Here is a 22374-nt window from a genome sequence, read left to right as displayed (position 1 = left end):
TGTAACATAGCGGGTGAGAAAGAAACAGAAGGAAGGGGAGGGGGGTGAGGGCAGAGAGAAAAAGAAAGAGAGGGACGGAGAGATATGAGCATACTCTCTCTCGGTTACGATCACACTGACTGTCTGACTGCCGCGCTGTAAAATTATGTGAAGAGGGATGTTTGCCTGCACATCGCTGCTCCGGCTGGGATATGGAATACAAGACTGTTCACACGGAAACAGGTGATCCTCTATTTTCACTTTAAAATATACTAGCATTGCACTGCACTGCGAAACCAGTCCAGTTTATTTTAGAGCACATGTCGTAAGGTAAACGGGATTATTGTGCAGTGGTAGTATTTTGTGTGTGATGAGTAGGTTTAATAAAGCTAAGGAAAGATTGGGCAAAGCTGTATTAGTATTTTTTTTAAATGACAGTTTTAACTTATAATAATATCATCTGAGGTCATAAATGTCTCTAATCCTCAATTTCACATTTTATTATTGAGTTAACCAACAGAAAGACTGCTGAGGAAATAAAAGAATCATACCAAACAGTGTTTTTAATGTATGCTCACTGTATTTGTGCCGTAAGTGTGAAACAAAAGCACAAGTGAGAGGAAGAGTGTGTGTGCGTGCATGTGATGTGTGTGTGTGCTGTGTGAGGGAATTCGTGTTGATCAGCGTTGGGAGGGAGGGGGGTTCGTGTAAAAGACAGATGGTCACTCAGTGGAGTTGTTCCCCCACACCCTCTTTGTTTCTCATTGCCTTCTGGGTCCTACATCCTCTTCCTGTCACCTCTCCAGAATCTTACCTCATCTGTTTTTTGTTTTTTTTTCCTCTCGCCTCTCATCAGCATCTTTCCTCGCCCCGTCCTTCCCTTCGTCTCCACCAGTGAAATTCTGAACTCGAATCTTTGCTCACTTTGCTGCACCCCGTCTTTGTGAACCCTTTCTTCCCTTTCACAGCTCCGTCTCTTCTGCCTTCTTCTCAGGTTTTTTGCTGAAGAAATCAACTTGAAAAAACCAAGGGATATATAGATATATATTTATTTTTGTGATTGTCATTCTGGGCCCTGCTGACACAGCACGTAGGACGCGCAAGAGGTTTGGGATTTGTGGGGGGCAAACAAGAGAACGAGGGGGACAGACAGAAAAGGAATGATTGACAGCTATGGCCAATGATGAATTTTGAGTATTTCTTTCAGAATATTATTTGGTTCTGAGACACATCTGCGGGTGTTGTGTTGTACTTCAGCTGGTACCAGCCGCAACTACGACTATTTCCAGAGAGACCATTAGTTTCACCGTAGCATGTTTCTTATCCGACGTGACGCTTCTCCGCAGTAGAATCCATCCCAGATACTCGACCGCACGTCCCAGGTTCAGTCATGCACCCGGGGTCAGTCACCTTTGACCTCTCCATACTGTTGGGTGTGCTCCTGTTGTGGGGGCCGATGGAGTCTCGGGGCCAGAATGACACAGAGCCCATCATCCTAGAGGGGAAATGCTTGGTCGTGTGCGACTCCACTCCTTCATCTGAGCCCGGCGGTAACGCCCTGGGCATGTCGGTCCGCTCCGGCTCGGGCCGAGTGGCCTTCTCCGCCAGCCGCCAGACCAACCACGAGCCCACTGACATGAGCAACCGCACCATGATCATCTACTTCGATAACGTGAGCATCTGACTGCTTTTGTGTCTTTTCAGTAACAGCGTGCCTTGGCCTGCAGAGCAAATAAAGCCAATGTATGACATAAAAGGACAAATTAATCTCTGTCAAAAAGACGTACGTACAAGCAGAGTACACTGAGAGTAAGGGGAACCGCTAATGGGGTAAACAATGAACTTTTACACCCCCTGTGCAGACGTGCTGGGCTGCATTTTTCCTGCATGTAAATGTAACAAAAAAAGTCAGAGCTCTAACTGCATGGATGAAAAGAATGACCCAATGCCTCCCTCCTTTTTCTCTCTCTCCCTCGCTGTTGCATCAGATTTTGGTGAACGTGGGCACTCACTTTGACCAAGAGAGCAGCGTGTTCCTGGCGCCAAGAAGAGGCGTGTACAGCTTCAACTTCCATGTTGTGAAAGCCTACAATAGACAAACTATTCAGGTGCCGTACCTCAACTCGGACACTTGTCATCGCATGTGGAGCGACATGCCCTCTCTGACCACTTCCTTTGCTATCTTCTTACCGTAGGTCAGCTTGATGTTGAACGGCTGGCCCATGATTTCAGCTTTTGCAGGGGACCAGGACGTGACCAGAGAAGCTGCCACTAACGCCGGCCTGGTGATTATGGAGAAAGGGGACAAGGCCTACCTCAGACTGGAGAGAGGCAACCTGATGGGAGGCTGGAAATATTCCACCTTCTCCGGGTTTTTGGTCTTCCCCCTGTGAGCAAGGCCGTTGAGGTGTTGGAGGGGTTATATGGAGGATAATTGGATAGAGAAGAAGTGAGAATTAGGAGAAGGTAAAAAAAACTTTTTTTTTAAAGTGGCGGTAAAAAAGGAGGCCTTCAGTCTGTAACTCTCTATACATCGCACGAAAGGATGTTTTATGCAAATATGAGATAAAGATTGTGGAACTAAGAATAATTCTTACTTGAGACCCAAAAGAAGAAAGTTCAGTAAACATGACTTACCTTTGGATTACTTGTTCTCTGTTTCTGTGAATAAATATGTGCTGGGTGTGAATAACAGATACTTTAATTGTGACAAAATACTAAGTAGCCGTGTGAAATGTAAGCTTCTGTGCTAAGATTCTTTTTTGATTTCAAAGTGTTTGAGACATCGCTGTGCTCCACATGACATCCCTGCTAACGTGCCAAACTTTCCCTTTACTCTGCTGTGTCGTACGACTGATGCCTCTCTATATGCCTGTACCCTGCAACAAATGTTTATTTACACCAAAATTTCTATGGAGGAGGCAATATTGAAATAAAACGACAGCGTTGGCTCAGTGTATGGTTTTTTTTTTATGTGTGCATTGTCAAATACTTTTTCCCCACAAACACTCTCAGACAATTTTTCCTGCATCATTACTCGACGAGCACACAGAAAAAATAAGAGTTGATGGTGTAATATGTTAAGGGCGTGACAGTTTAATCTGCCCATAAAAACTGTATCTCTCCCTCCTTCCCTCGCTCCCGCTTCTCCCGCCAGTGCCACGGCAGCTGTTTGTAAATATAGCTCTCACCAGCAGAGTTAGCGTTGGCGTGGACCAAGCAGACCAGCATGGGGCAGAGTGTAAGTGTGGTGAATAGCGGATACTCCTCGCGGGGCCGCAGACAGATGGAGGCCTTGGCGACCAAGCAGGCTCTTCTCTACGGGGTGGCCATGGATAAAGCGTGGTGTGCTGTCACACCTAGTCACTTACGCTTCCCTTGTTCAGGACCATCTCTCTCTCTCTCTCTCTCTCTCTCTCTCTCTCTCTCTCTCAGTAAAGATGCAGATAATTAGGCCCTCTTGGAATCTTTTTCTATTCTTTTTTGTAGTATCTCAGCTCAACATATTTAGCAGAAGGGAACAATAATGATGATATAGAAATGAAGACCAGTTTAGGCTATGTACTGTGCAAAACAGTCAACTTCCTCTGGTGGCCCGGGACCAGGGGCACATGCAAAAGCTGTGGATTGCCTGCATGACAATTGGTTTGTGGTAACATGAGTTGTTTCTTTTAATTGTAAAAATGTGCACTGCTAAAATACAATATCATCGTACATGCTAAAGGCCCTCACGAGATGGGGAGGGAGGGCTTTTCTACCCAGGTGCATCCTATTAGCTGAATAATTTGGCCATTCTCCAAATCAGCCAAAATGAGTAATATTCATATTTCAGACCGGCGGCACAAGAGGGCGCCAAACACCAAGTCACACAGAACTGAATTAATAATTGAAGCACAAAAATCCCATTGGCGCCTAGAAAGCTGTTGTTGGTACCTCAAAATGTAATAAAACTTAAGAGAAATCCGACAATGTGCCCACGGTGTTTCGGTGTCTGTCTTTAGGTGGTAAAGCAGTATCACACAGTGAGGATAATTGCTGAGCTAAAGCCAATGTAATAAAGCCTTGAAGAAAAATACTGACATTGTTATTCACAAACGGGCCTCTTGGGTTAAGCAGTACATTGACCCATTCAGATGATTATAACACCGTCTATTTTTCTCCAGTCAGCTCTAAAGGGCCAGCGCTTTCTAGTCTGAGCATCTATGTCCGTAAAACGACAACGTTGGAGATCACTTAGTCAAATGATTCCAGCTAGGCCGCATTTATTGTGTTTTCAACCGAACTATGGCTCTCATCCCGCCCAGGAGCGGCCGTAAAAGTGAAGGATTGCTTCTTCAACCAATGAATTAGCCGCATGCTGCCGGCTCGTGAGAAAACGGACCAATCACCTCTCGATAGCAGACGAGGGGCACGCATTCTACGCTTTCTCTGGCAAGAATGTTAGTTCCTGCTCTTCCCTGGCCGTTTCCTGTAATCGTACAGTGTTGTGAGACGGAGAAAGCCATGTGTGTCGATGCAAAGGTAAATTTAGCACCCCGAAATTATTACTGGGCGAGTTGGGGCAGTGGATATGATGGTTATTTTCATGTATTTTTGCCAAAAATTAGACGCGGACCAAGCGAAACAATATTGCGGCCTAACCCGTGTCTGAACGTTGACGAGCAATGGTTATTGTGGCACGTTGCTTTGGTTTGGTCCGGTTTGTTGATGAGATTGAAGGAGTCCGGTGGACTGAGTGGTTGGTAGCAGATGACAGAGAAGGTGGGGAAAGGTTTCCAAACATACAACACACCACGTCCTTTGACCGGAATATGTTTTCGGTGGCACGCACGCTTGTGTAAGAGGCACATCTTAGTCGCGGGACAAGCTAATATGCTAGCCGACGGTTTTAGTGAGGAAGACTGCAATAGGAGGAGAGCATCCTGCCTCTCCAACATCAGTACCCTCCTCGTCTGACTTCACTACAGACTGTTATTATTCACTAAATATCCCTAAGGTAGCATTGCTAACTATATCACCTTGAAAGATGGCTGTATTAGTGTTTGTCTAAACTCAAATGTCACTTTGAACGCGTTTTCTGGACGAGGTGGCAATGAGTTGTGATATTTTCAAAAACAATATTTTTTTCTATATTCCTACAATCTACTGGCAATCATTTCATTTACTTGGTAGTATGTGTCATTAAAAAAAAACACGTTTTATTTTACAAGTGTTTTCATGATCTAGTTGTGTGATGCACTTGACTCCCAGTGGCGTTAACGTGATCGTTTCAATCCCAGCTCCTATAATTCATAAACGTGTAATGTTCATAAAAAAGTGCCCTGTGATTTAGTAAACACTGAATTATTTTTGTGCATTAGGAACCACATTTTCGTGTATGGTGTTGATGGGCATCAAAGAAACATGGAAACAAAATTTGAGCTTAAAAATAAAAAGACTAACAACAACTGTCAGGATTGCTTCTTGCCATGCAGGGCCACACTTGTACTATGTTGTCGCTTTTCAATCAAAGACATGCCTATTAACCATTGATGAGACTAAATTTCAGTTGTTTTATACAGATTGGAGCTATATAATCATCAGCATAGCGTTTGAGTAATGCTAAAGTCAGATGTTTTTATTTTGTGCTTCACTGATATCTGTGTTTCTCCTTCTTTTAGCAGCTGTTTACTTGAAAGTTGAGAAGAAGTGGCCCACAACTATTTAACTTTCATCTCGGAGTCTTCTTATCTCCGTGCCCGTCTCCCTGTGTGGAGTGGGCAAGATGGCAGACCCCATCATGGACCTCTTTGAGGACACACCCCTGTTCAACCTTGATGCCCTACCAGACGACTCCTTCTCTCAGGGCTCCTCGGACCCCGTGGAGGAGGCCCTTAAGCTGGCGTTGGGCCAAGTGGACCCACCAACCGAGCCTGAGCTCATGGTCGACACAGACCTGGGTCTTTCTGTAGCAACTCCCACCATCCCGGAGCCTGCACTCGTTCAGCTGTCCACACAGCAGCCGGTACCGGTGGCGACCGCTCAGACTGTTTCTATAGCTGCGGCTCCTACTTTAGTCTCGGTTACTGCACCAGTTGATACTTTACCTCAAATCCAGGTCCAGACCACTATACCCACCAGTAGCACTGTGCTGCTGAGCTCACCTCTGACAGTTTCCAACTCCCCAATCACCACCACCGCCACCACACAGCAGCAGCTCACACAGATAACCCATCAGCTCACTGCACAGCAGCTAGCTGCCATCACACAACAGGCCGGGGGCAAAATTGTCATCCTCAAAGGTCCTCAGGGTCAAGCCCAGGTGCTGCAGACTGTGTCGGGAGCCACAGGCCAGACGGGTGGAAAGGTCATCCGTGTGTTGTCTGGCACTGCTCTTAAGCCTGGCATGTCCATAATGCAGGGGGGCACAGTCTTGAATCAGGCCAGCCCGGGACAAACTCAAGTCAAGGTGAGTGCTGCTGGGGTTCAGAGGCTGCTGCAGTCTCCCAACGGGCCAGTGAAACAGATGCTTCTGACCTCTATGCCCCAGACACAAGGCCAGACCATTCAGTTGCAGATTCCTGCCCAGGCACAGATGGCTCAAGGCCAGGCTCAAGTCCAAGTCCAGACCCAAGGTCAGGTGCAACTCCAGCCAGCCATGCAGGTAAGCGCCACATCTGCTACAGCAGGCAGACCACAAGGTGTCACCCTGACAGCTGCACCATAGCAGGTGACACTTGAATCCAGCAATGATCCCAGCTATATTTTTAGGTCAGTCTTTTTGTCATAATGAGTTTCATTCTGTCCATCTTATTGTAGGGTGGCGAAGGAAAGCGGATCACCCTGGTGCTCCAGCAGCCTTCCCAGGCTGGCTCTGCTCTGGCAGCAGGTCAAACCCAGCAACAGGTGCAGATTCAGACAACCCAAGGGGGACAGCAGCAGATCCCAGCTAGACTGGTGCTGGGGCAACTCCCGGGAGGCAAACTGGTTCTCCAGGGAAGTCAGCTAGCAGCCCTGACCCAGGCTCGGGCAGGCCAGGCAGGAGGGCAGCCCAAAGTCCTCACAATTCAGCTGCAGGTGCAGCAGCAGCCCAACCAACAAGGAGGAATTAAGGTGAGGGGATAAAAAAGTGTGATAAAGTTTGGAGGTACCTGTTGGTTTTCCACTCGGCACATGTTTTAAAAAGAAAAGAAAAAAAATCTCTTGTCTGTGGCGAATCCCTCTGGGCTCTGGCGTTCTCCTTAGTGATCGAGTTGAGTGCTGTCTTCATGCAAGCGGATAGTTTTGTATTGATGCCTTCAAAATTATTTTGAATGGTGTACTTTTGTAATCTTGACCCCGGTAACATGTTGCTGCCCGGCAAAATGACACCAGCTTCCGTGACAAACGTGGCTCCTTGTGACCAGTGTCTTAGTTTGCTAACATCGGGGTTCGACCAGTCTTATTGTTTCTGCCTGTTTTAGACGGTCACACTCAATATTGCATGTCCTGTTACAGTACACCCCAAAGGAACAATGGCTACTTTTGTGCAGCCAGGACAGGTCAGTCCAAATGATGAATATTGGCACTGCTAAGTAATATCCATTAGCAGTTTAATGTTAAAGATCACTGCTTTCATTCGCCATATTAGGACATTTGTTGTATCGGCACACTGTCGCCAGTGAATATCCGATGCAGTGGAATGGCCAAGTGCTCGAAAAATGAATGGAGATTTTAAAAAAAGGAAGGAACTTTAGCAGATTTATTTGTTGCAGAAGAATAAATGTTTTCATGTTAAAAATCAGCAACATGGCTTATTTTGTATCGAGCATTACGGTCAAATTGATCGTTGGCTCTCACGTCACACCCCCTGCAAACAATTCCTACATAATTTCCACATAATAACCTTTAATCATAATGAAGTTTTCAAATGATCATATCTTCTGTGGTGGAGATTTAGATCTTGTGTGTGCCTCTGTTTGGTTTACTGCCGTTTTATACTATCACGCCTGTATTTTCCACCTCATTAAACCAACGTGGTTCAATATTATAGAGATCGATGGTGATTTTATCCCAGATCAGATGTATGTTAGATATGTTTAGCCTCGCTTAGCACAAAAAGACACCTTTTTAATAATAATCTGCTTGCAAGGAAGGAACGGTTAGCCTAACTCTCTCTTTTACAACTTGTGAACGGCTCAGCCGAAAAACAACCTAGACCGATACCTCTACTAGAGTACAAAGATGAAATTTATACGGCTCTTATCTGACAGTAAATAAGACTCCAGACAGATTTCACAAAATGTTCTTTCAAATCCAGCCAAATTCTCAGATCATATATTGTAACTGTGCTACATCTAACAATGGCTCTTTTTTGTTAGGTTTTGAAATCTACCCCTTTGGTTCATTTTTTAAAGAGGACTGTGACTTCACATGTCTGTTCTTTCATTCTTACAGTACCAGCTGGTCTCAGGAGCTGGCAATACTGGCAGCCCACAGGTGTTACAGATCACGCAGGGACAAGGAGGGCAGAGAGTTGCGGTGCCACTTAAAATGCTTCTGCAGCCACAGGTAGACCTCCAGATGTGCATAGACATTTATTTATTTATTTTTATATACATGCATACTATTCTATAAAATGGTTGGATACAACATCTATGTGGCAGAAAGTTTTCTTCACTCTCACACATTCTTTTTCACACAGACAACCTCAGTCGGCGGCACGGTCTCTGTGGTGAAGGTCATCAACACGTCGGCCGCAGGCCCCTCCACTACAACCACAACTTCGTCCCAGGCCATCCGCATCACCAAAGCCCCTGGCGAGCCTGCATCTGTGAGACGAGTGGAGATCCTCTGCAAGCAGGAGAAAGCAAACCGTATTGTGGCCGAAGCAATAGCCCGTGCCAAGGCGCGTGGCGAAAAGAACCTGCCCAGAGTGCTGAACCAGGACGAGCTTCCAGCCACGCAGACTTCCCCAGAATTGGGGGGCACCGTGACTGTGGTTTCTACTGCTAAGAAAAAGTCTAGCGGGGGAAGCAAGAAGAAAAACCCCGTAGCTGGAGGAGCAACTCCCAAAACAACAGGTGGGGCCGACAAAAAGGGCAAAGTGAAGACGCCAGGAGGAGGAACCGGAGCGTCTGGAGGCACAGTCGTACCCGGGTCTGGGAACAAGAGCAAAAGCAAGACTAAGACAAAGTAAGTGATGCAGCATGTGAGGAGATGGTGTGAGGGGAAATCGTTTGAATCCAATGTATTTCTCTATGTTTGGGAAATGAAGCTTTGCATAAACAGTTCTCATGACTGTACACCAGTTCACCTTTTGTCTTTGTTTGTCCTCCCTCCACTTTCCTCCAGCACTATTACTCTAGTGGGAGCAAAGAAAAGGAAGCGCAATGCGTCTTCAGACCACTCTGATGGGGAGTTAAGCCCTGCCTCACCCGCTGCTCTAGATGACGACTTAATTACGGTACGAATGCATCCATGGTCACATAAATGAGAACAGTGCACTTTTTGGAAATTGGATACAAATGTTGCGCAGACTGCCAACATTGACTGTAATTGTTTACATTGAGTCAGCTAAAAAAGGGTTAACTACAACATTTGAGTCAACACACCTTTACTTCTGTTTTTGAGTTGATGTTTGTTTTTGGTGTGTTGTCATCGGCGTGAACCACATTAAATTTTACGCCTGTCTTTTGGCCAGAAGAGGCGCTCCAATCGCGTGGTGAAGAGGAAGAAGTACACAGAGGACCTGGATATCAAGATAACTGATGATGAGGACGAGCAGGAAGATGTTGACGTTACTACAACTGCGGCGGCTGTGGCCTCCATCAGTGGTGGGACAGCAGCGCAGCTGAAACAGGAACTGGAGCTGGATGCTGACGGACAGCCCAGCATGCAGTTCTTTGTGGTGAGTTTAAATGTACCAGAACAAATGCATTTCTTTAGGGGAATTAAAAGGATTGTCATGAAGAGACACGCTGATTGAAATTGAGTCAGTTTGTGTTTAGTTGTCTGACTTTCTTTAAATTTTGTTTACAGGAAAACCCAAGTGAGGAAGATGCTGCCATTGTCGACAAAATTCTGTCTATAAGGTTGACTAAGAAGGAAGTATGTTTAATCCATTTATGTAACTCTAACACAATTATTTTATTCATTTCATTATATTTTAAGATTGATTAAATCCCAAAACCTCTATTTGTTGTCAAGGTGTCCCAAGGCCAGTACATCACTGTTGAGGAATTCTTTGTGAAATACAAGAACTAGTAAGTTTGATTAATCTCATTGAATAACTGTAGCCGTTTCTGTTCCTCGTCTATTTGATTTACATGAGTAAAACTCTTTTGTTCACAGTTCATACTTGCACTGCGAGTGGGCCACCTTGAGTCAGCTGGAGAAAGATAAGAGGATCCATCAAAAGATCAAGAGGTTCAAGACCAAGCAAGCACAGATGAGGCATATCTTCCAGGAGGTGAGAGTGGAGCAGATCCTGAGACTTCTTGTTTTTGGGATGCAGTTGAGCCGCTTCAGCTGTAACCATTTCTACTGTGTCTGACCCTGTGGTTCTGTTTTAGGATGAGGAGGCTTTTAACCCAGACTATGTAGAGGTGGACCGAATCTTGGACGTGTCCCACAGTGTGGACAAGGACAACGGCGAGGTGAGAGACCAGTCCTCATGGAGAAATCACTTTTACAGCGGGACAAAAGAGCTCAGCTCTCTTGGCTGTGAAGCTTATGCTTCTTTTTCGGATTTGGCTTAGGATGTTTGTGGCAGTTAAAAGCTTGCTGTCACTCTTTTCCCTCTAGCCTGTTATCTACTACTTGGTGAAGTGGTCCTCTCTGCCTTATGAGGACGCCACCTGGGAGCTGAAGGAGGACGTGGACGAGGGCAAGGTTGAGGAATTTAGCAAAATCCAAAACCGACAACCTTGCCTAAAGAGAACGGTGAGCCGTCAAGTGGAAGTCAGCATGGTGCGATTTGTTTTTAAAATTCCTTTTTTTCTTCTACTCATGCTTTTCTCCACCTCTGTCCTTAGCCACGACCGCCAGCCAGTTCATGGAAGAAGTTGGAGGAGACTAGAGAGTACAAGAATGGCAACATACTCCGAGAGTACCAGCTTGAAGGAGTCAACTGGCTCCTCTTCAACTGGTACAACAGGTATTTATCCCACACACTCCATGTGTCGCCTTTTGTACGCTGTATTTTGAAGCCACATCAAACTGGATTAGCAGCTATATTTAATTGGGAGCAGTCACACGGTTAGTCCGGGTGGAGTGATGCTCGTTGTCCGAGGATTCACTTATTCCTCTCTGTTTCTTGTCTCGCAGGCAGAACTGTATCCTGGCAGATGAGATGGGTTTGGGGAAGACCATCCAGTCCATCACGCTGCTGTCAGAGGAGTACGCTGCTGGCGTCCAAGGCCCCTTCCTGATCATCGCGCCCCTCTCCACCATCACCAACTGGGAGAGGGAGTTCAGCACATGGACCGACATGAACGCCATCGTGTACCACGGCAGCCTGGCGAGCCGACAGATGATCCAGCAGTATGAGATGTACTTCAAGGACGACAAGGTGGAGTTATTGATTCTCAATGTTGTTGGTGACCTTTACTGATGTTTAGCGTGTCTAATGAAGATTGTCTATTCTGTTTACAGGAGCACTTGATCCCAGGTGCGTACAAGTTTGATGCTCTCATCACAACATTTGAGATGGTGTTATCCGACTGCCCGGAGCTAAGGGAGATCTCCTGGCGCTGTGTGATCATTGATGAGGCCCACCGCCTTAAGAATCGCAACTGCAAGCTGTTGGACAGCTTGAAGATGCTGGATGTGGTGAGTGAATCACAGCCTGGTGAGGATTTTGGAGCAAAATGTGCAGAGACTAACAGGATGCTTTCATTCCCCCTTTGATGACTGAATATTTGGGCCTAGTTCAACGTTCTTCCCTGCCTGCATCTGCGCCCCCTGTCCTTCTCGATTTGTCTTAGAATTGTGTTCTGTTGTATTTTCTCCCAGGAACACAAGGTGTTGTTGACCGGCACTCCTCTCCAGAACACTGTGGAGGAACTATTCAGCCTGCTTCATTTCCTGGAGCCTGCTCAGTTCCCTTCTGAGACTGAATTCCTCAAAGACTTTGGAGACCTCAAAACAGAGGAACAGGTGTGAAATATACACTCACCCTCTTATTCACATAGAATGTTCTTTTTGTGCATCTGCACATTGTGTTGGCATTTTATAGCGGTCACTGAGCAAATGTTTTTTTTCTTCTTTTTCATGGGTCTGCAGGTTCAAAAGCTGCAGGCCATCTTGAAGCCAATGATGCTTCGAAGGCTCAAAGAGGATGTTGAGAAGAACTTGGCACCTAAACAGGAGACCATCATTGAGGTTTGTGGAATTGGTGCATATTTAATGTAAGCTATAGTGTTAGGAGATCTGAACAGCACAAATAACGTTAACAATTTGATTCCTTGACTGCGTTTACTCTCAGGTTGAGTTGACGGATGTCCAGAAGAAGTACTACCGGGCCATCCTGGAAAGGAACTTCACTTTCCTCAGTTTAGGGGTAACCAGTAACAACAATGTCCCCAACCTGCTCAACACTATGATGGAGCTACGCAAGTGCTGCAACCACCCCTACCTCATCAATGGTAGTGCATCAGAACATTAATTTAATATTAGCTCTTGGTACATCCTGGGTATCTTGTTGACTGCATATATGTTTGTTAGATAGGTTTCAGGTTGAATCTATTTCAAATATAAACCGACCTAACATGTGCCATAATGAACCTCTAATCTTTTGGAGGGAAATTTCAAGTAGTATTAACATCTTAAATGCTAGTCATTGTAGTGTATATTTATTTGTTGCGTTTTTACAGATGGAACATTTATTCAATCCAAAGTTGACTGTTTCTCCGACAAGCAATACAATTGGACCTCTTTTGTTCAGGCGCGGAGGAGAAGATCTTAGCTGAGCTGCGACAGGTCTATGACCCCATGGCGCCAGACTTCCATTTGCAGGCCCTGATTCGGTCGGCTGGCAAGCTGGTGCTACTGGACAAGTTGCTGCCTCGCCTCAAGGCTGGCGGCCACAAAGTGCTCATCTTCTCCCAGATGGTGCGCTGCTTAGACATTCTGGAGGACTACCTCATCAACAAGAGGTAAAAAGGCCAAGTGTATTTTATTTGAACGTTTGAATATTGCTATAACTCTTCAAGTATTACGAGTACCTATGTGATGTGTTAATGTTGAATATGTTGACTTATTGTTTTTACAGATACCTTTATGAGCGAATTGATGGCAGAGTGCGTGGGAACTTACGACAAGCCGCCATCGACCGCTTCAGCAAGCCTGAATCGGACCGCTTTGTCTTCCTGCTGTGTACCCGTGCTGGCGGCCTGGGAATTAACCTCACTGCTGCTGACACCTGTGTTATATTTGACTCTGACTGGAACCCTCAAAATGACCTGCAGGTACAATACTGTACTGTTCTTCTTTCTGGTAAAAAGAGAGTTCAATGTGACTGCAACAACAAAGTATTTTTAGATTTATTTGTGTTTGTGCATGTTTTCTTTTTATGTTCAAAACTTAGAACCCTTCATCTTTTTTTGTCAGCAGCTGTATGTGACGCACTTTTGATCCTTCTTTTATCAGGCTCAGGCACGGTGTCATCGTATCGGTCAGTCTAAGGCGGTCAAGGTGTACCGTCTGATCACTAGGAACTCCTACGAGAGGGAGATGCTGGATAAAGCTAGCCTGAAGCTTGGCCTGGACCGGGCCGTCCTGCAGAGTATGAGTGGCAACAAAGAAAGCAATGTCAACGGGGTAAGAGAACCTACTCGTCTTTTATATAATAGTTACCTTTTATTTCGATATATGAGTTTGCTTAATTCAGTTTGGGCTGCTTGTGTAAATGACATCTGTGTCACCTTAAGCAAGTACAGCAGTTCTCCAAGAAGGAGATTGAGGACCTGCTGAGGAAGGGAGCCTACGCTGCCATCATGGACGAAAACGATGAAGGCAATCGCTTCTGCGAGGAGGACATCGACCAGATCCTGCAGCGAAGAGCCACCACCATCACCATCGAGAGCGAGGGCAAGGGCTCCACGTTCTCCAAGGCCAGCTTCGTAGCCTCTGAGAACCGCAATGACATTGCCCTTGATGACCCTGAATTCTGGCAAAAATGGGCCAAGAAGGCCGACATAGACATGGAAACCATGAACCGAAAGGTAAGTGCAGGGTTTTTGTGAAGATCGTTCAAGTGCTACTGCCACAGCATGTAAAACACTGTACATATCACTAATGTTTTATGTAGTTCCATTCTTCTATAAAGGCTTACACATTAGATGCTCAGAGTAATATGCAATTGACTAAAAATGACTTTGTTCTCCACAGAACACCCTTGTGATCGACACTCCCAGAGTACGCAAGCAGACCCGCCAGTACTCCACTTTACGAGGTGAAGGTGGAGACCTGTCTGATGCTGAAAGCGACGATGAGTATCCACCGGCCAATTCCAGACAGTCGCGTTCCTCGCGGCGCACCGACCGCCACAGTGGAAGTGGTTATGGCCGCACTGACTGTTTCCGGGTGGAGAAACACCTGCTCGTCTATGGGTACGTAGGAGCTGCTTAATTTCTCAAACCATGCTCACAATGTTTTGGCCCCTGTTCTCACTCCAATACCGGTTACTTCTCCAGTTGGGGTCGCTGGAAGGACATCTTATCCCATGCCAGATGTAAGCGTCGCCTGAGTGAGCGGGACGTGGAGACGATCTGCCGAGTCATCCTGGTCTTTTGTCTGCTCCACTATCGTGGAGATGAGAACATCAAGAGTTTCATCTGGGAGCTCATCACACCGCCAGAGAACGGCCGCGAACCACAAACACTACTTAACCACTCTGGTAGGAGATACATACATTTATTTTAGGGCTGCAGCTAACGATTATTTTAATAATCGATTAATCGGTTGGTTATTTTCTCCGATTAGTCAGATACATTTTTTAAAGCATTAATTTGCAACCTTTCATTACAAAAACAGCACTGACTCTGCAAATTCACAGTGTAAAAAATCTTAACAATAAAGATCTTATAAAACAAAGAAATACAAATCAGAAAACTTAACAGGATTTGCTTGAACGTCAGAACTTGTTCTCTACACTCACTGACACACACACTCACAGACAGACACACACACACTCACACAGGATACAACGGGCTGCACCAGAACCTCCAGGACCTTCTGTGCTTCGCTCTGCGCTCAACTCAACTTTTTTGTTCAATACTCAAACATCTCTGCAACTTATTGAGTGGCGTAATAATCACACGACACAACAAATTGATGATGAAATTCGTTGCCAACTTTTTTAATAATCGATTTTTAGCCATTCGTTGTTGCAGCCCTAGTTTATTTAGTAGAAAAGCACCTATTTACTCCATAATCTTTCTTATATAGTCATTGCTGGTGACCTTTTCTTGTTGTCAGTTGAAACCAATTGTGTATAACGTTTATCTCTGCTTAGGCCTGTCTATCCCGGTCCCAAGAGGCAGAAAGGGCAAGAGAGTAAAAGCCCAGAGCACGTTTGACGTCCAGAAGGTGGAGTGGATACGCAAGTACAACCCTGACACTCTGCTTCTGGACGAGAGCTACCGAAAACACCTCAAACACCAGTGCAACAAGTCAGTGAAGCACAATCGGCTGTGTCTTTGCACGCACAAATGCATGAAGATATTGTCGTCCGCGTTCAAACGCTAAACCTCTCTCCTCTCTTACCGCAGGGTGTTGCTGAGGGTGCGCATGCTCTACTATCTGAAACAGGAGGTGATCGGAGAACATGCAGAAGCTGTGCTGAAAGGGGCTGTCAGCAGGTATCTGATGCGGCCCTTTGTGTATTCAGCCAAATGTAGACACACATGCACCCAAACCAAGTACGCCATGCATTCATTACATTTTCTTCTTCTCAGGGAGGTTGCAATCTGGATGCCTGAGATGGAGCAGCAGGAAGTTCCTGCAAGATGGTGGGATACTGAAGCAGACCGCTCATTGCTTGCTGGCGTATATAAACATGGTAGGTTTTCTCTATATATACGCTCAAAATGTTAACGACAATAGAATCAGGATTTTTTTGCAGCTTTAAGAGACTGCGCAGAATTTGGTGGCATCTAGCAATGTGATCGCGGATCGCAAACAATAAATCTCTGTCAGAGGTCGTCCTGAAAATGAATACACACTACTTAGGAGGTTGGAGCAAGAGTTTCAGTCTTGCTTTTAGTTCAACAATGTGCCTCGACTCTATTAACAGGTTATGAGATGTACACCACGATGCGTGCTGATCCCTGCCTCTGCTTCCTGGAGAGGGCTGGTCGGCCTGATGACAAGGCCATTGATGCCGAGCAGCACACGGGTGATGCCGAGATGGGAGATGAGTGAGTTATCTTGGCTGGTTGCCAATTAAAACTTATTTGTCGAAAGATTCATGGCAGCCGTACAAGTTAACTGGATATTGTATCACTGCAGACATTTTTCCATTTGTCCGTTTGGCTTTCACTGGGACTTGAATTAAAATGTTCAATCTCTTAGAATGAACTATATGAAATGTTTTGTATGGTGGTGTACCTTTTTACTGGACATGTGTCTCGCTCTTTCCCGGCTTAACAATGCTTAATTGTTTGTAATGTGTAGTCCTGATTATGATAAGTACTCGGAGGACCCGGAGTTCAAGCCTGCATCAAGACACGCCAAAGATCTTTTTGATGAGGTACGAATCTGAGCCGTCCCATTGAAGCCGTTCTGTCTGTACAAGTCTGTACAACCCGAACGATAGGGTTGAGCAATTTAATGACTCCCTATTTGACCTCGTCCTCCAGCCTGATTCCATGAATGTCGACGATGAGATTTCCGTGGAAGACAAGGTGGGGCCAGTGATAATGGAAAGCTTTTCCAGCCACAGCGGTGCGTGCGACTGGCCCTCAAGCTCATCGCTCACGGCGCGGTTGCGGCGACTGATCACAGCTTACCAACGCAGCTACAGGCAGGAGCAGCTGAAGCTCGAAGCAGAGGCGAAGGGCGACCGCAGGCGCAGGCGGTGCGAACAGGCCAGCAAGCTGAAGGAGATCGCACGACAGGAGCGCCAGCAGAGGTACGTTAATCTTTTCTCTTCTATGGAAAATTATGGTTCTACGTTTTCATGTTTACCATTTTTGCACGGACTGCATTTGTAAAAGTGTGCAGTACTGATGGTTACAAAAGTTAAGTTTACGTTTAGTGTTACTCATTATGGTATTATTGAGGTGTAGAAAACTGCTATAGATGCAATGCCTTCCTCGCCAAACCTCATACATTTTTAAACCTGTATTGTTTTATGTCATGTCTATAGCTTAGCGTGCACATGTAAGACTTTTTAAACATAATTTTTAGGGTTGTTCCAGTGTTTTTTTCTTTGATAGATACTCAGTAAAGATTCCTTCTCATTCTTTCCGTCTCACTCCCAGGTGGACACGGAGGGAGGAATGCGACTTCTACCGTGTGGTTTCGACTTTTGGTGTGGAAAAGATCACAAAGGATCAAGGTCTTCCAGATGCAGGAGATGCTGAGTTCGACTGGAACCGCTTCCGGACTTTTGCTCGTCTAGATAAAAAAACAGATGAGAGCCTCAGTCGATACTTCCGCTCTTTCGTTGCCATGTGTCGGAGAGTTTGCCACTTGCGACCAGGCCGCGGTGAAGGTAATTACCCGACGCATGCTGCTAAAAGCTCGGCTTAGCTACTATAAGAGAAGTTAAAAGTGTTTGCTGATTACTAACACCGTGTCTGCTCCCTGGCTGAAATTAGACATGAACATGTCCTCTTTGATAATTTTTTTTTTTTATACTCTTAATATGTTAACGTAGAGTTTTACTTTGTTTGGCAGATAAAAGCAGAACGTGCTAATGTCAGTCACATGCCAGTAAATATCTCTTGTCTCATCCTGCTCAGATTCAGCAGAGCTTTCCCAGACTGTCGGCCCCATCACTGAGGAGCGTGCTTCCCGAACCCTTTACCGCATTAGCCTCCTGCGTCGCCTCCGTGAGAAAGCGCTGCCCCACCCGTCCCTGGAGGAGCGTCTGCGTCAAGCACCGACCAGCTCCGAGCTGCCCGGTTGGTGGAATATTCCGGAACACGATCGTCAGCTGATGCTGGGCGCCTCACTGCATGGTGTCAGCCGCACTGAGCTCTCCATCTACCCAGACCCACAGTTCACCTTCTGTCAGGCTCGGGAAGAGTTCCTCCTGAACCAGCAGGCCCCGCCGCCTCCACCGGAAGCACCGCCCATTATGCTCCTCATCCAGCCGAAGACTGAGGATGAGGAGGTGCCTGGAGTAAAGGAAGAGTTGTCTATGGAGGACGCCCGGTTGCTTGGTGGTGAAATCGGTGCCGACATGCAAAGCACGCCCCTGAGTCACCACGACGGCAAAGCACGAGGGCAGGGCTGGGGCCTGAAGCGGAGCAGGGGAAGGAGCGGGAAAACGGGAGAGAGGAAGGCAGAGGGAGGGTCCGACTCTGACTCTGACTCCGACTCCGGCTCGTCGTCATCCGGGCGATCAGGCAGCAGTGACGACAGCGGAGAGAGTGAGGAAGAAGTGGAAAGAGGTAAGTTGGTAGTTAAAGAGGGAAAACAAGTGGAATGCTTCAAGAATACACTCAACCAATGTAATTATGTTCCCTTTTTCTTCATAGCGGGCATGAAGCTGTGTGACGTGGATGAAGAAAATAGCTTACTCTCCATGACTCCATCTCAGGATGGCATTCTTCCTCCTGATCCTCTCAGAGTGGATTGGCCCAAGGTAATTAATGCACGGTTTAAACAAATATTGTCTCAATTTTATTACAATGTCATAGCATTTCTCATGAAGGAAGAAACCAGATGTTTATTTTGACTGATACGTGGGGCTCCTCTTTTTTGTTTCTCAGGACCGCGTGTTAATCAACCGTCTCGACAGTTTGTGCACGCTGATGCTGACGGGTCAGTGGCCCTCAGGGCGGCGCTACATGCCCGAGACTCAGCTCAACCCGAGCTTGGAGCTGGCAGGAGACGAGATGGCCTACACGAGGGTGGTCCGTAAACCAAGCGGCGCGCCTGGTGGCCCCGGGGAGGATGGAGAAGATGGAGAGTTTACTGTCAAGCTCCTTAAGGTAAGTCAACAGTGCAGGGTAAAACAATGTTATCTAAGGCATATACATAAAAAAAAATATATAGTGCTTTTCTTTGCAAATAAAAATAATTTCAGCGTATGAGGACTGTGTGTGTTTTAAAGTTAAAAAAAACGGACGACTACAAGGTCCAGCTGTTATGTGTAGATCAAGGTCTAAATTAGAGGTCTCTCTTGTCACACTGTCAGGAGGAGGGGCTGAAGCTGACCTTCTCGAAGCAGGCCTTGATGCCCAATGGGTCGGGAGGAGAGAGCAGTGGCCGCAAGAGACGCAAGGACCAGGAGGTATGTGTGTCGCATCTCCAGCCGACTGTGACTCCGTGGTAATGCAGGGGTCGTCCATTGATCAGGATCTGTGGGTGGACCGCTAGTCCATGTCAGTGTGTCCTTAGACAAGACACTTAACCCCTCCCCCTCCAAATTTTCCTGTAGGCTGTGACGGCGGTGTAAATAGTTAATTAGAATCCTAATGGGCAAGTGGAAGCTTGCATGGTAGCCCCTCCCATCAGTGTGTGATGATGACGTGTAGCTCTGAAGTGCTTTGAGTGGCCGGAACAAGTGCCATACAAGTGTAGTCCATTTTACCCTTTACATGTGCTCTAGTAGAGGAACAGTTGGATGAAAAAAACAAAACTGCTCTATATTGTAACTTTTTTTTCTCTCTTCTAGTTATCAGACCCAGATGGACTGATTGATCCACTGGAGCGTACTCCTCGGCGCAGGGACCCTCCCACTTGGTTAAAGGAGAACCCAGATTATGAGGTGGAGGGAGACATGCTGGAGGTAATTACCCTTAATTCATTTTGCCTGGTTTATTATAAGGCCCTGGTCTCCCGGTGATAAGGAAACAAAATATCCACACTATATTTCTGCTTTGTTACATAATTTGTCTGGTTTCCGCAGCTTCTTGTGAACAGGAGCAAGAGGAAGAGGAGGAGGAGGGCAGATAAAGCCCTGACAGGCAGCGAGAAGGTCAAAGTCATTAACATGAGGACAGGAAAGAAGGTGAGACATGCAGCGATCGCCCTCATATACTTGGATCTGTTGGCTGTGTGTGATCTCTTGGCAACAGACAAACATCCAAATGTTTCTCCTCGGTAGGTCGGAAATGCCTTTTGTCCGATGCTGCAAGACCTGAAGGAATATCTGGAGGAGAATCCTGATAATGCAGTAGCACCTGACTGGTCCGAAACAGTTCGGAAATCTGTACGTACTTGGAAATGTTATGTTATTACAAGACTTTGTGCTGTTTTCACCGTTTCCACGCAGACAAACTTTAACTACGATCTGACTTTCAGAGTAAATTATAGCTTAAATTTACGGTGGTTGGCTGGAAGGCAATTTTCCAAACTAATCTAATTTAGATACAGAAATATGTTTTCTCCCTGAATGGTAAATGTGGCTCATTAAGACTGTGGAACTGTGGTCACCGCAGCATCAAAGAAAGAAAGACTGTGTGGAAACGCATTCCCGCCCTCTTCTGTTTGTTTTCCAGTGTTTTGAAAAATGTTTTCTTTTCACAGGGCTTCCTCCCCGCGACCTTCTTCCACCGGCTGCTGACCGAGCACTCTGAGATCCCGAAGAAAAGCCGGCGCCGCCACCACCATCACCACCACCATCACCAAGTTCCAGAGCCCATCCCCGAAGACCCCAACCTTGAAGGAGTGGAGGAGGAGACTCTGGTGTCGGACGGAGCCTACATGATGGACGAGGAGGACCTAGAGACCTCCCATCACTTCCTCACCGGTCCGGACTTTGACGTGAAAATGGAGGGCGGCGACAGCCTTTCCCAAGGTGACTATGACAGCTCGGATCAGGAGGCGCTATTGGACGATGTCATCATAGCACAGAAGGACTCTGACTCCTCATCAAGCTCAGAGGATTGACTGAACCCCTCTTGCCGAACACATCTGACTTAGTCTCCTTCTCAACAATGAATCATGTAATTCCTCATTTACTTTTAGCCCCATTTATGTATTGAATTATGGATGAACGTTTTTTTTTTTGTGGCTACTTTTATTCATTTATTTTATATAGGTTTTTTTTTAAAGGAGCAGGTTTGCACCCATCTGTTATCTTTTTCATCATCACAAGTGTTTCATTTTTCTTTCCTCTTCTCTGACAAAATGGCAAAAAGCTGAGCTTTCTTTCTTACTTCGCGACTCGTCTTCTCCCTCCTCTTCCCTACGAACCTATTCTTTCCCATGACATTCCCAGCCATGACCAAAAGGGGACCCCTGCTGTACAGATACCCTTTTTCTTATCAAATAACCTCAATGCTGGTCCTCTAGCGCTACATGAAACTGGACATGTGTACTGAGCAGAGCCCGGATCCAGATCCCACAAGCTCCCCCCCACGCGCATCTCGTTTGGTCATGTCTTCTGTGTCCAGATGAGTCTGTGAACTAAAAGGGGAACCAGTGTGTGGATGTACTGTTATTGTTTTCACTCTATGGGAGGGGTTGGGGGTTAAGAGGGAGGGAGAGGGGAAAATGGCGTATTAGTTACTGAAGCAGTGCTAGGAGGATGGGTGTATTGTCCAATGTAGAGCTGATCAATTATGTACTGAGGTGCAAAGATGACAGCAATGAGTTCCTATTCTTGTTTTATGATCTGAGTGTATCTGTGAAATGAATAACAGCAATCTTCAGTGAACGCAGGTGTGTTTGTATTATTGTGACTTTCGCCAAGCAGAAGCAATAAGGAGGTTTATCGTTTTGTACACTAGTTTGGTTATATTCATTTATGAATTATTACTGCTCTATAGCATTTGATAATGCATAGGAGCTTAGATTTTTCCTGTTATGAACTACAAATTGGTAATGGCAGTAATTTCAATTTTTTGAGACCAGTGCATAACTTACTGGATAATAATCATTCAAATTATTTTAGAATTAGAATATTTAGAATTAATTTTGTTAGAGGTGGAATTATACAACTTGCTGAGCCTTGACGATGAAGGAGGCCGACTCAGTTGTGGTAGTCTCTCTGATATTAAATATGCTAAATTCTCTACGTACAATTGCAAATGATAATATTGGTTTAAAAATAATACAAGTCTGCCATTCAATTAATCTAACCCATTGATTGCGGCCAAGTCTGTCAGGTAAGGTTCCCACTTTCCTATATTTATAACCAGCATTAAAAGGACATGTACCAATCAAGTCTCCAACAGTGAAAAGAATCAAACTTTTCATTGGTGCTCTTAAGGCTTTTGTAACTGCTAAGCTCTTGTGAGTTAAAACAAAGACAAA

General features: G+C 45.8%; 2 protein-coding genes across 5 annotated transcripts; both read left to right on the top strand.

Annotated features, from left to right (window-relative positions):
• The first annotated feature begins 52 nt into the window (after positions 1-52).
• Positions 53-2936, top strand: cbln12 (cerebellin 12). The gene is made up of 4 exons (XM_068570907.1): positions 53-222; positions 974-1651; positions 1968-2087; positions 2175-2936. The coding sequence occupies exons 2-4, from the start codon at positions 1370-1372 to the stop codon at positions 2370-2372; spliced, it is 600 nt and encodes a 199-aa protein (XP_068427008.1). The 5' UTR covers positions 53-222; positions 974-1369; the 3' UTR covers positions 2373-2936.
• A 1475-nt stretch (positions 2937-4411) lies between these two features.
• Positions 4412-21775, top strand: chd8 (chromodomain helicase DNA binding protein 8). Of its 4 annotated transcripts, XM_068600519.1 has the most exons (40): positions 4412-4500; positions 5640-6427; positions 6509-6622; positions 6778-7071; positions 8395-8508; positions 8642-9132; positions 9292-9403; positions 9641-9847; positions 9979-10047; positions 10147-10202; positions 10291-10408; positions 10512-10595; positions 10744-10881; positions 10974-11095; positions 11266-11509; positions 11593-11769; positions 11953-12096; positions 12223-12321; positions 12425-12584; positions 12884-13094; positions 13211-13406; positions 13588-13758; positions 13869-14162; positions 14329-14549; positions 14634-14836; positions 15455-15611; positions 15711-15800; positions 15897-16000; positions 16235-16358; positions 16615-16690; positions 16800-17071; positions 17424-17656; positions 17907-18560; positions 18648-18754; positions 18882-19103; positions 19310-19405; positions 19790-19903; positions 20024-20125; positions 20222-20326; positions 20644-21775. In XM_068600519.1, exons 2-40 carry the CDS (start codon positions 5744-5746, stop codon positions 21004-21006), a joined length of 7542 nt encoding a protein of 2513 aa, XP_068456620.1. In that variant the 5' UTR covers positions 4412-4500; positions 5640-5743; the 3' UTR covers positions 21007-21775. The 4 variants fall into 4 exon arrangements, with proteins under 4 accessions (XP_068456620.1, XP_068456612.1, XP_068456594.1 ...); XM_068600511.1 differs by having other exon boundaries at positions 5640-6622; positions 9644-9847; XM_068600493.1 differs by having other exon boundaries at positions 5640-6622.
• The last annotated feature ends 599 nt before the right edge of the window (positions 21776-22374 follow it).

The sequence above is a fragment of the Clinocottus analis genome, unplaced genomic scaffold (assembly GCF_023055335.1).
Source record: "Clinocottus analis isolate CAN_PGR_092001 unplaced genomic scaffold, fCliAna1.0.p SCAF_11, whole genome shotgun sequence".
Classification (NCBI taxonomy): Eukaryota; Metazoa; Chordata; class Actinopteri; order Perciformes; family Cottidae; genus Clinocottus; species Clinocottus analis.
The sequence above is the reverse complement of the archived record's forward strand: the minus strand, read 5'-3'. Positions and strand labels throughout refer to the sequence as shown.